The following is a 15,325-nucleotide window of genomic DNA, read 5'->3' as shown; positions in this document are numbered from 1 at the left end:
GATTTGTTTACATTTCCGCACAATCAAAACGTTAGGGAGACACCAAAATTCCTCCCCACACACACACTCACCTCCTTCTCAGATTTCTTGGACTCTAGTAAGGGATGCCAGTGTGCGATGGGCTTGCGAGGATAAGCCAACATTTCATTCCAGTGGTCCCTTCCCAAACCGTCTGCGTTGCATCCCACCCGCATTACGCCAATGACCTCGTTATGACCGACCCTGCAGGGGAAAGGTGTGTGCAGTGTCACTCATTGTAAAACAACAACACTAATTATTTCAATCAGACACTGGAGTGGCATCCGAAATGGGAAGCCCTGTTATTTGACAAAGTTGAACTAAACATAACAGAACAAAACAGCCATTTTGCCGTCTTTAACACTGCTAAAGTGAGTTTGTTCTTTTTCTTTTTCAAAAGCTGGGTATCACATAAAGCCCCCTGTGTCCCCACTAATTAAATAATTGATTGAATGTGTGTAGAGAGAGAGATAATGCCTTTGTCTTCCAAATGATTGATGTCTACAAACATGGAACCATCGTGTTGTACAAAACACCCACTGTCAGACGGTCATGTCACAATTAGATTACATCCATCCACCCATTTTCTTCGCCGCTTATCCGAATGAGGGCTGCGGGAGTGCTGGAGCCGATCCCAGCTGTCAACGGGCAGGAGGCCGGGTACACCCTGAACTGGTTGCCAACCAATCGCAGGGCACATCGAGACAAACAGCCACACTCACAATCACACCTAAGGGCAATTTAGAGTGTCCAATTAATGTTGCATGTTCTTGGGATGTGGGAGGAAACCACCAACGCAGGCACAGGGAGAACATGCAAACTCCACACAGGCAGGTGCGATTGTGTGTGTGTCTGTTTGTCTCGATGTGCCCTGCGATTGGCTGGCAACCAGCTTAGGGTGTACCCCGCCTCCTGCCCGTTGACAGCTGTGATAGGCTCCAGCACTACCCGCGACTCTTGTGAGGATAAGTGGCAAAGAAATTGGATGGATGGATTAATTTGAGTTTGCAAAATGGTCGGGGCCGACAATCAGCTGGGATAGGCTCAAGCGCGCCCGTGACCCTAAAGAGGATACGCGGTACAGAAAATGGATGGAAGGATAATTCACTCAATATAATCTCATATTCTCATCTACTCATAATATCATAGGCTTTCATTTGATTTTTTTTCTTGATTTTCCTGTTAAAATAAGCATTTTCTAGTCCAAAACTTGGAACACATTGCAAGAAATAAAATATCTGTATAATACAGTACGAAAGCGCAGTTGTGCTAGTGAGTGAAGTGAGAGTTTGGTGATGGTGGAGTTCTCACAGTGTTTTGTTACTTTATCAATAAATACCAGACAAACTACTCGTAGTGTATCATTGGAAGACATTACAGTATTTTATGTCGAGTCCCATAGGTCCGTCCAAACAACCTGCCAGCTGGGAGTTAGCGGTGGCGGAAGATGGTATTATTAGGAACTATCGAGCAATAAAGATGAGACTTCTCGACCTGTTGAAGCAAGGGCATACAAGCACAAGGTCTATGCCTGTCTGGAGCTATTATGGCATCAATTAATCTTCGGTCCGCTTCATAAAGAAGGACGAAATAATATCAGCGTGATAGCTATAATACTCTCGCAGGCTTTGCAGTAAAATCGGCATCAACTTTGATGATGTTTACCTTCTCATTATGTTCATTTTATAGAGGTTGAAGAGTATAAGAAGTGTTTAAGACTGTATTAAATGTTTATGAGTATGGCTGAGGTTAAATAAATTGTGAGAAATATTAATAAGTATCAGAATGGGGAGATTCAAACATCTTGAAAATAGGTAAAAGCAAGGGAGGGGGCTGGAGGGTCAGGTTAGTAACCCCTGTGATAAAAGAGGGTTCACTATATATCAAAATACATGATATCATTGGCTAAAAGAGTGATACATGAATAAAGTTAACCCTTTTTTGTAAAAATTGGGAAAGGATTAACGATTGCATGCCACTTTTTATGTTGCAAATCCAGACTGAATCGTGGATTATCACACTACACAAAGTTTTGTTGGTTCCAACACAATGTCGGCATTGGGGGCTGCATCTCTCAAATTGGCCCAATAATGGGGCTAAAATCCTGCACTCTGATCCAGGTGTTAAGTGTGTGGTCAACACTGAGCTGGGGCAAGAATCAGACTCAGTGATTGTAACGAGAAACAGAACGGTAGCCAATTAGGAAATGATATGAAGCTCAAGTGAAACTAACTGGTTTTGTTGAGTGTCTCCAAAGTAATTTACCACAAAAAAATGGCCAAAAAGAACTTCTTCTCTCTTCTGTTATTTTTTTCTCAGTCTGTATTCCCTCGGGAACCATGGTCCATCTCACACATCAGTCCTGCTGCTACGACAAACATCTTTATGGGTGTGCTCTATGCTGTGTTGGTCATTTTAAAAACAGGAAGCACACGTGGCGATTTTCTGCCTCATCCTGTGTGGGGTCTCTTACATTTTAAAAATCAGTGAAAATGTTAAAAAATGATGTATGTCCCACTTTTCTTACGTACAAATCGTAATCCATGACAGAGATGTGCAGGCTGACGTGGTCCATGCTGTCAGGTGGGATGTCGAAGATGATGGCCTCGTTGTAGGTGGGATTCAAGGTGTTCTTTTTTATGCTAGTCTTTTTCTTCTTTAGACGTCGCCCGTCACATATTAGTGACACTTTGACGTAAGGGTCTGGATGGAAGGAGGAAGAAAGAGGGAAAAAAAGTCACAAGGGGACACAAACATTTAAATGCACAACTGAGAGGGGGAGTGCTGTCTCACACTGCTTGTTTTTTTTTAAACCTGTTTTGTTTTGTTGCTAGGTCAAGCAGAATTGAAAATCTTTATCCCTATTATGCAACGGAGGGCCAAAGCACTTAATTGGTGCGCATTCCTACATAGCATGAAAATTGGTGTCTGGGGGATTCTCGGTGCATTGTGTGGATAAATCAGAAAAACATGTCAATTTTCTGCATACATGTAATGTGGTTCGCTGGAGCTCTTTCTACAAATTTTAAAAGTAAATTGTACAAGTTGTAAATTTGTATTTTTCCTAATCCTGAATGTAATGTTACAGGTTGATATCCAGTATTTGCTGTCAGCAGACAGAAAGTTATTGCAGAAAGATATTGAAATTATTTTTTTGGGCTATGCTTCTCACTTATGAGTTCGTTGTTGGATGGCTGAATTTACAGAAAGGTTTGGTGACGTTATTTACCTCCAAAAAAAATTCGGGACTTAAAGGGCCACTGTCACCAAATGCATGATTTTTAGGATGTTATTAATGAAAAAACGTTTTTTCACCACAAAACATGATTTTGACATATACAGCTTTTTGTAACTCCCGCCACGAAAATCCTCTCGAGGGATTTGTTTTCGAGAAGAAGCAGGAAGTGACATACATGGCAGGACCGCCCTCAGGTGGACTCATTTATTTCTATTAGTCTTACCTGCTGGAAGGTAGCTCTTTGTTCCTTTGTGTTAGCCAAAATGCCAGCTCGTTGCATTGCTGGACATTGCTTGAACATTCGGGAGGATGGATTTACCCTTCATAAGTTTGCAAGAGACTCGCTTCGTCGTGAAAAATGGATTGCACGGGTACAAAGGACGAGAGCTTCGTGGGTTCCAAAGGACAGGTAGGTGTGTATACAGCTCCAAAAAAAAAAATAATAGTTTGGGGCGGACCACGTAATTGGTCTCTCATAATGTAATAAAAGATCTGTGTACGTATGAATGGGGTGCTAAATGTGTCGATGTGCGCATCGGACGACTGCCGCGTCGGGCTCGTGAACGGCGGCGGTATGAACAAAAGCTGCCGGTAATGGCGCACTCAGCCGCGTGCTACGACAACGCTGTAAAGCGGCCCGGCTCGGCGCCCTGATAAGCCACCTCGCCGGCGAAAATGAGCCGCCGGCCGGCTCGGCCTAGCCGACAAGGGCTGACCTTTTGAAGTCACGTGCAGATGGCCAGCTGAACATCACTACCAGACAACTCTGTAGCATGCATTATGCGACGGATTGTTTAGTAAACGTTCACCAGAGACAACGTGGCTTCGTGAGTAACTTGATACTTGTGAATGGGGCAATGTTGACTGTCAAACTGCCCGGGCTTCCTGTCGTCAGATGCCATGTTCAGTCACCACAAAGGAGGGTAAGTTGACTTGGGTGTTTATTTTTAGGATTATAGTTCACAATAACCATTCGGTGTTGAAGTTGAGCCTCCAAACATGATTTCACATCGTATATCACCACCTCAGTATGATTGATTCCTTTTGGCGCATTCATTCGAGAAACTTGGCCCACTTGGACTCAGTGTCCTCTCCCTCCCCCAGGACACGGTTGAAGTTCTGACAGAAGTGGGAGTTGAAACACCCTCTGACAGTGGACTCTGTCAGCGCTTCTTTGCACCTCATCAATATATGCTAAAGTCTGCCAGATCGGATGGACATCTTTCCCCTCATTGGAGTCAATACACACCACCTGCCTTTGATTACTTGACAACTCAGAACTCTACACTCGAGTGTCCGAGACATGCAAGCACGAATCAATGACACAACCACAAAGTAGATAATCAGACTGTGGCCAAGTGTGTCTTGGTGCTAAGTGCACATATGAACTGCACATGGTATTCATTATGGACGATCCATAAAGTGCACAGAAGTCCAATAACAGAACGTCACTCGGGTTCTGCACCACTCGGGTTATGGTTGTGGGTGCCCTTCCTCCTGATCGGGCCGGCCAGGTCATTTCGATTTGATTATTATAGCCCTTGATGACAAAAGACTCACAAAGGTCTTCACAGCTCCACAGTTGGCAAATATTGCCAACATTCCCTCATCTAATATGTCTGCCATTGCCCACGTGACCATTGAATTCCCCCAACAGAAAATGGGACTGCTGTTGGGCATTCCCTCTCAGATGTCCACAAAAAGGCAAAATGCCCAAGATCTGGTTTGGTGCATAGGCACAAACAACAGCCAAGACTAAATCAAACCCCAAAATGGAGGCAGGATAGCATCGTGTCCACCAGTGTGACCCCAATGAAAAGGCTCCGAGCCAGGGAGCAATAAGTATGACCACACCTGCTTTACGCATCTCGCTGTGGGCAACAACAGAGAGGAACAGAGTCAATGTCCTCTCAAGTGGATTGGTACTGTAGCCCAAGCTGTGTGTTGAGGTGAGCTCAACTACATCTTGACAGAATTTCTCAGCCTCAAACACCAGTTTAAGTAGAAACACTTTTTCTTGGAATTAAATTTGCCTTAATTATTTTCAAGAGATTTTTTTTGATGAAAATTTGATTTGTTATGTTTTTGGATTGTTATTGTTCAGCAAAAATACTGAATGAATTTGCACATTTGCATTCTCTTTTATTTTATTTCATGTTTATGCTCTGATTAATAAATACATCACAAGTTACTCACTGGTAGTTATTTGGAGGACTACCTTTTACTTATACTTGAGTCATATCATTTCTAGACTGGCTTTTTTTGCAGTGTATACTGCACATGATTAGCTTCCTATATTATTGCAATTATACAAGTCAAATATGCATTCAGAACTGAAGGTGGAACCCAATAGTTTTTTTACTTTTTCCACATCATATTTCACATTTCTTTTGTTTGTATTTGTTTTGTTTCCTTTTTTTTTTCTTATAACCAACGCGTTGCCCGCGGGCACGTAGTTGCCCATGAGGACCATTTAAGGCTCCCGCGAGGCATGTTCTAAAAATAGCACTGGTCACAAATTGTTATTATTATTACTCTCCATCCATCAGTTTTCTTAGCCGCTTATCCTCACAAGGGTCGCGGAAGTGCTCGAGCCTATCCCAGCTGTCAACGGGCAGGAGGCCGGGTACACCCTGAACTAGTTTCCAGCTGATCGCAGGGCACATTGAGACGAACAGTCACACTCACAATCACACCTCGGGGCAATTTAGAGTGTCCAATAAATGTTGCATGTTTTTGCGATGTGGAAGGAAACCATCGTGCCCGGAAAAAACCCACACAGGCACGGGTAGAACATGCAAATTCCACACAGGTGGGTCCGGGATCAAACCCGGGACCTCAGAACTGTGAGGCCAACACTTTCCAGCTGATTCACTGTGCCGCCCATATTTCAAATAATGCTATATAATATGAAGTATTTATATATTTGTAAAGTATAATGAGTTTTGTTATTTGGGAAGTTTTCCACAATGCCATGTAGATCTTCATACGATTGGTACTCACGAAATAGCCCTCAGCCTCAAAAAGGTTGGTGACCCCTGCAGTACTGTGTTTCTAAACAGGTGAAAATGGACAAAAATTTAAATAATTCCATTTTTTTCCTGTCAATACGGGGAGCCTTTTGATTGATTGAGTTTTGCAAATGACTGCAATATAACAAAGAGTGAAAATATTTAAGGGGGTCTAACTAGTTTCCGGACCCATTGTATTTGTTTTCCTTATGTTTAATTTAAAAAAAAAAAAAAAAAAAGAAGCCTGATCATCCAGGAGTGGCTCAGAATAGAGCCGCTGCTCTCCACGTTGAGAGGAGCCAGACGTGGTGGCTCGGCCATCTGATTCGGATGCCTCCGGGACACCTGCCCAGTGAAGTGTTTTCTGGGCATGTTTCACTGGGAGGATGACCCAAGTCACGCTGGAGAGACGATGTCTCCCAGCTGTGCATGATAAATTATGTAAATATAAAAAGATGAACGCATTTTGAACTTCCTCCTTCTTGTTGAAAACTGAAATGTCGGGAGCTTCAAGAAATCAGAAGCCTGCATTATAGTACTCTGATGGTGGATTTTCATTTTTATGACATGGTTTAATAAATTTGTTAAGCATTGTGTGCAAAATTATATTTATTAGTGCAATAAAAATGAATTTGCGAAGCTCAAGGCCTCCCCCAATGAAAGTCTTACCCCAAGAAACTTGCAGGCTTTGCAACTGAGTAAATAAAATCCCACTCACTAGTGTACATTATAAGAGGAAACCGTCTATGTTCAGGCTGCTTTATGTATATTCCGTAATTTCTCCAAAATAATGCGCACATTTTTCCAAAAATATTTTCATAAAGTTAATAGAGCATATTAAGCATATTTAGGTATGGATGAAAGACAAAAAAAAATAAAATTAAAAAAAAAATATATATATAATGAAAAAAAATAAATAATAATGATAAAAAATGAAAAATAAAAAATACAATCACATTGTATAGTTGTACACAGGTACATTGAGTTGTGAAAAAAAGGTATACATATACATTTTGATATGATATTTGATGTCTTATGTTAGACATTTGTATTTATTGTGGTAATGTGCATCCCCAACCTGAACTCTATGACCTCTCAGGGAGCTTGCATTTTACGATTGTTAGCGAAGCATGTTTGTTGCTACTGCACCAAAGATCAGAAAGGACTGCCCGTGAGTTTATTTTAACTTAAACCAAGACAAAAAACCCTTTTAAAAGAAATGTCAACACTCGTGCCAATGACTCCGCCAACCCGGAAGTAGCGCCCAGTCCGAAACAACGATAGCTCACCTCAATGGCTTCAGGGGGGTATAAAAACAATGTGAGCTCAAACTACGTAATACGAGTGTCATGGGCACATTAAAAAAAAAATGAGAGAGTGCACACAATTGAAATGGGTTGCTTTTTTAAAAATATGCCCATCACCCTCGTTTGTACGTAGTTTGAGCTCAAGTTGTTTTGTTAGTCACCTGACGCCATATGAAAGCTATGGCATCAGGTAGGCGAGAGGCTGCGCTGCAGAACCAAAAGTCTTGGGATTCAAAAAATGTTTCCCCACAAATGCCACGGATGGCACAGAGGATGCTGTGGGAGCAAAATAGGCTCACTATTCATGAATTCAGGAGAAATCCAGGACTGGACCAAGTCACCACAGGTACGATGGATATTTTTCAGATTGGAGACGAGCCAGATGTTGCTTTTGAAGTCTTGGCCAAGGATGTTCTATGTAGAGGATAAACTGCACTATGCACAAATATTTAACGCAATTTTTTTTCAAGTCTAATAGTGTTAAATATTTATTTAAGACTGAAATATGTGTTGTAACAGTATTAATAAAATGTTATGCCATCATTGATCATTTATTTTAGTTGGTTGAGAGATTCTGTTCTGAGAATTACAGGGACCAAGACAAGTGTGTCCTGTGACCTTTCCTGAGATTATATTACTGCTACATCAGCACATCCACAATGATTATTATTAATGATTGTTGTACAGACAGTTTTTGAAAAACAATACAAGTACAAACCTGACAAAATATAAATACAGATAATTCCCAATATTTTGGTCATATGGGTAGCAGCAAATTGGTGGTGCGCATTGTACATTGGTAGAAGGGTTTTTCAGATTTTTTTTTTTTTTTTTAGGTCAACTTTGGAGTGCGCATTATACTTCAGGAAGCATTATACTCGAGAAATTACAGTAATTCATGAAACCCAGATTAAAATAAAGGTAAAAAAGACCAAATTTCGGTCTTAAAATATGGGTTGATATTGACATTTCAACTTCAATGTCATTAAACTCCAGGAGGGGAAAATGCCACAATAAATCCCAATTATAATTGAACTCTGGCATTTAAAGAACAATAAAAGTCACCTTTAACAAGCAATATCAGTGATGCAGGAAGACATGGGATGGCAGACAATTATTAAAAAAAAAAGAAGAAGAATGTTTTCAGTGACTTTCTGACAATGGCTTGATATTGCATGCCATGCTCTTAAATAATTGCGGGAAAAAAAAAAAACAGACAGGTTGCCAGACACTTGTGTGTTCATTTGATTCAAACAACAGTAAACACACACACACACACACACGCATGCACACACACACAGACACACACCTGAGTATCCAGTGATGTCCATGGCTTTAAGGTTCCTACACTTGATGACAGTCAGTGTGAGTCTTCCAGCAGTGGGCAGGTAACAAAGTGAGAACATGATCTCCCCAAGGTCGACACTCTCCTGTGGAATAAAACCAGGCACATACACACACACACACACACACACATACACACACACACACACACACACACACCACACACACACACACACACACATCAGCAGGTGAAAATGTCCGGAAGCAGGAACAACAACAGTACAAGTTAAGGAAAAATTAATCATTTTAGAAGCAGGTTTTGGTTGTTAGATTCGCTGTTGCAAATTTGATAAAGTGAGCAGACCTTAAAGATGATTAATTTTTTTATTGAAGCAGTTGAGGGAAGATTGCGACAACATTTGCGTTTGAAATCGCTCTCTCAGGCTATGTTTAAAGTTTTCTCACAGCCTATCACAGCATCCATGACAGGCCGTGGGCAGAAGGGCCTGCTGAGTCCCGGACGGTCAAGAGTGCATTCCGTTTTCAGGCCGCAGTTTATCACAGATGCCAGTTCGAGCCCTCCTGGCCTGTCATATTCTTATGGGGTCACTCATGTTTTTCACATTCTGTCAAGGCATTCTACATATAAAACATCACAGCAAGCAATTTCAGAGCATATTCGTGACCCCGGCAGAGTTGAAAGAAGCTCCTCTCCTGGGCCCGGCTCCGGAATCTACATTAGCACAGTCGGCTGCATGCTGCCGGTGAATAAATGTTTGATAATATTGGTTTGCTGTAACTAATTCACAAATCCTTCTCTTCCATCAAAACATGTTATTCACTTTCGGAGTGCACTATGTTCTTGTGCTCCCCCCCGCCCTCTCTTCAACACACATATTAAACATCAAGCATTATAAACAGGAATGCCGTTGTGGTCCCATTTTAAACACATGATTTAGTTTTAGAAGAGTTGTTGGCAGCGAGTGTGAGATGCCTGGGGCTGACTTGTGCTTACTGTCCCACTGGAAGTGCCTTCAAATTTTAACACACTCTATTATGTACTGTCAGGTTTAGTTCCATTGACCCCATTTTATTACGACCAACTAGGTTTCTCATCTCTTATGTGGCTGCTGTTGCAAATGTTTTGACTCATCACATCTGGTTCAGCATGCGCTGCAATCGTGGCGATGGTCGCATTTGCCAAACCCATTTTGTCCACGGTGGGCAAGGCCGGGCCCCACGCGGAGGTGACCCGGGTGGGGAGGTGGTTTGGCCGGGCTCTCCCCCCACCGGCCACCGGTGTCTGGGCACCCCACTTTGCGTGTCGGCTCACCGGTGACGGCTTCCACGTTGACCCCGACGTGGAGGTGGTTTGTCTCCGCGTCTGGGAGGAGAAAGGAGCTCTCCAGCCTGCCCGGCATTGATCCTCCTGAGTACACTACATACTGCCGGGGAGTCTGTAGTTAGTTAGAAGTGATGCGTGTATCATCAAAATGATAGGGTAATAATGGCCAGATCATTTCACTCGATTGTGAGATGGTCTCTTCTTCGAAAAGAGCTTCCGTGTTCCATGGCAAGTTGCCACTACATGTTTCCAAAGGCGAATGTCCCGGTGTTATATCTTCTGATGACGTTGCAGGCAATTTGGCGACCACTTGGATGTCGAATGAGACTTCCGCAACTTTGCGCATGGATGACGCGCTCTCCGCTCATATTTCTTTTTTATTTTTTCGTATAGACATTGAAGTGAATAATGTTATATCTATTTTTCATTACAATATCTATTTTAGAATGTTAACAGGCATGACAGTGGAGATTTAAATGATCCTTTCATCCATTTTCTGTACCGCTTATCCTCACAACAGTTGCAAGAGTGCTGGTGCCTATCCAAGCTAACTTTGGGAAGGAGGCAGTGCTCACCTTGAACTGGTTGCCAACCAATCGTAGGGCACATATAAACAAACAACCACTTGCACTCACATTCACACCTACGGGAATGATCATTGTGTACTAAACGTTAACTTTGATTTGACAATATTGTTGTCCACCGTTGTTTTGGCTGTCAAGTACTTGCATATCTATAACGAACACTTAAAACATACTGTAGATGTTTTCAGCACTGAAAATGAAATGGCCAAAGGAAGACATTTTTTAAATCTGTTTGCAGTAATAAGTAAAACTGAGATGCTCTTTCATTGTGAAGGGGCAAGCAAGGCAAAACCAGGTGCACAGTATTGCGCACACACAGATGAACATGTGATGTGCATGTCTCCCTGTGGCGTGGTGAGAAATTTTCTTTGAAAGGTGTGAAAGTCGAACTGTGATGTGAGTGCACAGCCGTCAAGTTCTGTAAAAGCATGAGGTAACACTGGTGGGTTGTGGCAGAAGTTGCACTGTTTCACATGTCACACCCTTCTGACAACTGTGAGATTTATTTTACATTTTACTCAAACAAGCGGCCAAACTGCTGCAAACGTTTACTCCCATGCGTTATATTGATAGAGAATTAATGGCATATGAAAAGGATTTATTGTATAAGCCTGTATATGCTACCCTTGGGTCAAATTCTTTAATTCTTTAATTCTTCTTTAAACTTTAATTTTGACGATCATAGCTATGCAGATGACACACAATTATATTTAGCAGTGTCTCCAGATGACTACGGTTCAATTGAGATATTGTGCCACTGTCTAAATCAGATAAATAACTGGATGAGCAAAAATTTTCTTCAACTAAATCATAACAAAACTGAGACAATTGTTTTGGGGAATAAAGAAAAGAGAATTGTTGTTATTAAACACATTGACTCACTATCTTTAAAAACCAAAGACCAAGTCCGAAACCTTGGTGTTCTGATTGATTCCGACCTGACGTTCAACAGTCATATAAAATCAATCACAAAAACTACCTTCTACCATTTGAAAAACATATCTAGAGTCAAGTCTTGTATGTGTCAAGCAGACCAGAAAAAGCTCATCCATGCTTTTATCTCAAGTAGACTTGACTTCTGACTGGACTCCCCCCAAAAGAGTATTAAACAGCTGCAGCTCATTCAGAATGCTGCAGCTCACAGTCTGACCAAAACAAAGCGGTCAGAGCATATAACTCCAATCCTAAAGTCCTTGCACTGGCTTCCAGTCAGCTTTAGAATAGATTTTAAAAGTTCTGCTACTGGTCTACAGATCACCAAATGATTTCGGCCCGGAATGCATGAAAGAGATGCTTATGGAATACAAACTCAGTAGAGCTCTGAGATCAACTGACTCAGGGCAAATAGTGGAGCGCAGAGTCCAAAGCAAACATGGTGAAGCAGCATTTCGCTATTATGCTGCAAAGAAATGGAATAAGTTGCCAACAGAGGTGAGGTCAGCCCCAAGTTTGAATCTTTTTAAATCCAGGTTGAAAACTCTTCTGTTTTTCTCATGCATTTTAGAATACATCCACTTTTTGGTCATATTACTTGCACTGTATGCAGTTTTAATTATTATTTTTTAAATATTTTGTATGTCATTTTTATTATTTTAATCCAATTTCAAATGTTTTATCTCTTTGTTTTCAAATGGCTTTAATCATGTAAAGCACATTGAGTTACCTTGTGTATGAAATGCGCTATACAAATAAGTTTGCTTTGCTTTATAACATTAAGTCTAGTGTAGAAGCGTTTGCCCCGCATACAAGAGCTTCTGGGTTTGAATCTGTGCTCAGTCCTTTCATTGTGCAGTTTGCAAAAACATGTGTTGTAGATCCCTGATAGGTTTTGTATGATTTTTGGAGTCCATTAATTTGTCGACTTGAACTGGAACGAGTTTAGAAGATAGATAAACTATTGAAGAAATCACACGAAGAGACCTCAATGTATGGATTAAAAGTAATGTATTGTAATACTGTATTCTTACGCTGGTGGCATATTCGATGTCTCTCCATATATTTGTTTCGCGGGCTAGGTCCGACGTCTCAAAGAGGTTGTCCATCACCACCTCCCCGATCATGTCGTGTCTTGAAAACCTGTCGAAGTCGAAGACGCTCATGTGGAGCTTCCTGATTGCCAGCTCGTCGTAAGGCACGGGAAAGTGGAAGTTCTCACTGAAGTTGGGGTTGAGGGTCTTCCGGTGGACGCGCGTCTGGAACTTCTTGCGGTCGGGCAGCAGGTAGATCTTGACGTAAGGGTCGGAAGTGCCGCACAAGTCTTTGGCGGGAAGGTCAACCGCCCTGATAATGTTGACGAGTAGGGCCTCATTGTCGTAGTCATACTTCAGAGAGAAGTTAATCCTACCACAGTTTTTGCTGCTGCCGTTCTTGGAGGAGTCCTCGGTGTCTAATGTTTTCTGTTGGTAGAGCTCCGGCTGAATGCGGCCGATGCTTGTGGATTTTTCCTCTTTTTCCAACATGTAGTCGTTCCCCAAGTCCAGGCTGCCAACCTGCATCTGTCGAGGAAGGTGCCTTTTGAAGGAATTGTGCCTGCAGCGAGACAAGTGACACGGGAAGTTATGGAAATGATTAATGGGAGTTTAGCAAAAAAAAAAAAAAATTTCATTTTTCAAACTTGTGGTACTACTTTATAATAAAGATATCCTTATTATGGGTTAGCTAGCACTGTGTAGCTAGTGAGTCAAATTTCTCAAAGGATAATTTATATCAAACTTCACATTCTCCCTAAAAAACATTAGAATATGTAGATGTTTTTTGTTTCCTATCATATAAATGAGCCACTCATCCAGCCGCTGACATTACTGTGAAGTGTGCCGATGCGAGTATGTCGTATGTTTCACTCAGAACTACAGTGTGTTACTGAACTCTAGTTATATACATAGTTGTTATTTTTGCATGTCGGCGCCTAGGTAGATTTCATCCAGGTATTTGTGACCTGGACGTATGCTAGTAACTGCTACCATGCAACTTTATGTGACTGTTATCAAAAAGCTTACGCAAAGTTGAGGATTTTTTTGTTTTTCGCATTTGGGTGTGAGAAACTCTTTGCCTGTCGAGCATCAGATTGCCTGAGGTGAAGTGCTTAACAATGGGATGTTTCTCTGATCCTGTATTGTCTGACCATAGTTTAAGAAAAAGGAAAAATGTAGATTTAGGCCAAGCGTCTGCACTTCTGTTGTTGAACAATACAGTATACAGCAAAACAGTACTAGCCTGCATGCATCAGCTTCACTTGCACGATCGACTGAGGAATATCTGCAACACTTGCACAGTTGACATTGTTGCAAATTATCACACAACTAGTAATTTTAAACTTCATACATTCCTCGAAGTCTCGACAACTTTGCAGAATGGTCATTGCCCTGGACTATTGCTCTATTAGGAACTCTAACTGAAATGCTCAAGGACTCGCCATCCTTTGCACAATTATCAAAAAAAAAAAAAAAAAAAAAAGAAATGAGTTCAATCATTGCCAGATTCCTAGCAGTCCTTTATTACTCCGTGACTGTTACTGCAATGTCTTTATGTCTCAATTGAGTGTGTGTCTGTCATAACGTACGTCGTACTAGAGCGGCTCCAACTAGCGTTTCAGACATAATTGGCAAATAACGATTTTTCTAATCCTGATTCTGATATTTGACGTCATAGCTTCAATATGTACAGTCTTGCCCTTATATCAGGCTTAGAGGAATTACTGACAAAAGGAAAATACAGGACAAATTATGGCCAGACACTTCCTAGTGTGTCATCCCATTCTCTGAAACAATCATCCTTCCATCCATCCATTCTCATTCAACGACAACGATTCATCACCTTTTTTGCACCATAGCTGCAAGTGAACCAGGACACCATTACTAACTTCTAGGTTTGCACACTGAGACATTCTGAAAAATCGGAATTGCATTTATATTTTTATCCGGTTTATTTAAAGCTGTATTGTGGAGACCCCGTAGCTCAGTGTTTAGAGCACTGGTTTGGTAAACCAGGGGTTGTGGGTTCATATCCCACTGGGGCCTCCACTCCCTGAGGAGGGTTGTGTCAGGAAGGTGCATCCGGCGTAAAAATTGTGCCAAACATATATGTGCGTTCATCTGAGATGACATGCTGCGGCGACACCGAAAGGGACAAGCTGAAAGAAACGTACTATTTACAGATGTATTGTTGCATTGTATTCATTCCATACGATGTCAAATTTCTTCATCTTGATTTCCAGCAGATTGCACATTTAAGTGCACTGCTGCCACTGAAGTGTTCGGTAATGAACACAAACAAAAGAGCCAAACCCTAACAAATACATTAAATAACATGATAAAACCATTCTTTATTGACAATTACAGTTATAATGTAATAATTATGCTGCATTGTTGAACACTCAAGTCTTTTTTGTAATGGTAGCAACATCTAATAGTTCTAAAAAAAAAAAAAAAATCAAACTATGAACACCGCGTGACAATTCAATGAGTTATGATTTATTTTTTTGTGTGTAGCAACAATGTAGTTCTAAAATGAACATTTAAAATTCAGGGACAAGTAAGAGC

General features: G+C 41.3%; 1 protein-coding gene across 2 annotated transcripts in view; it reads right to left on the bottom strand.

Annotated features, from left to right (window-relative positions):
- Nucleotides 1-15,325, bottom strand: part of syt6a (synaptotagmin VIa) — a 109,048-nt gene that overhangs the window by 2,332 nt on the left and 91,391 nt on the right. For both annotated transcript variants that reach the window (XM_061840457.1, XM_061840467.1), the window contains 4 exons: nt 12,755-13,316; nt 8,884-9,004; nt 2,550-2,721; nt 72-222 (listed from right to left, as the gene is read on the bottom strand). In XM_061840457.1, coding sequence (XP_061696441.1) covers nt 72-222; nt 2,550-2,721; nt 8,884-9,004; nt 12,755-13,316 — 1,006 coding nt within the window. The remainder of the gene's footprint in view (nt 1-71; nt 223-2,549; nt 2,722-8,883; nt 9,005-12,754; nt 13,317-15,325) is intronic.

The sequence above is a fragment of the Syngnathoides biaculeatus genome, chromosome 2, assembly GCF_019802595.1.
Source record: "Syngnathoides biaculeatus isolate LvHL_M chromosome 2, ASM1980259v1, whole genome shotgun sequence".
NCBI lineage: Eukaryota > Metazoa > Chordata > Actinopteri > Syngnathiformes > Syngnathidae > Syngnathoides > Syngnathoides biaculeatus.
Note: the sequence above shows the minus strand (reverse complement) of the source record. Positions and strands in the feature narration are given on the sequence as shown.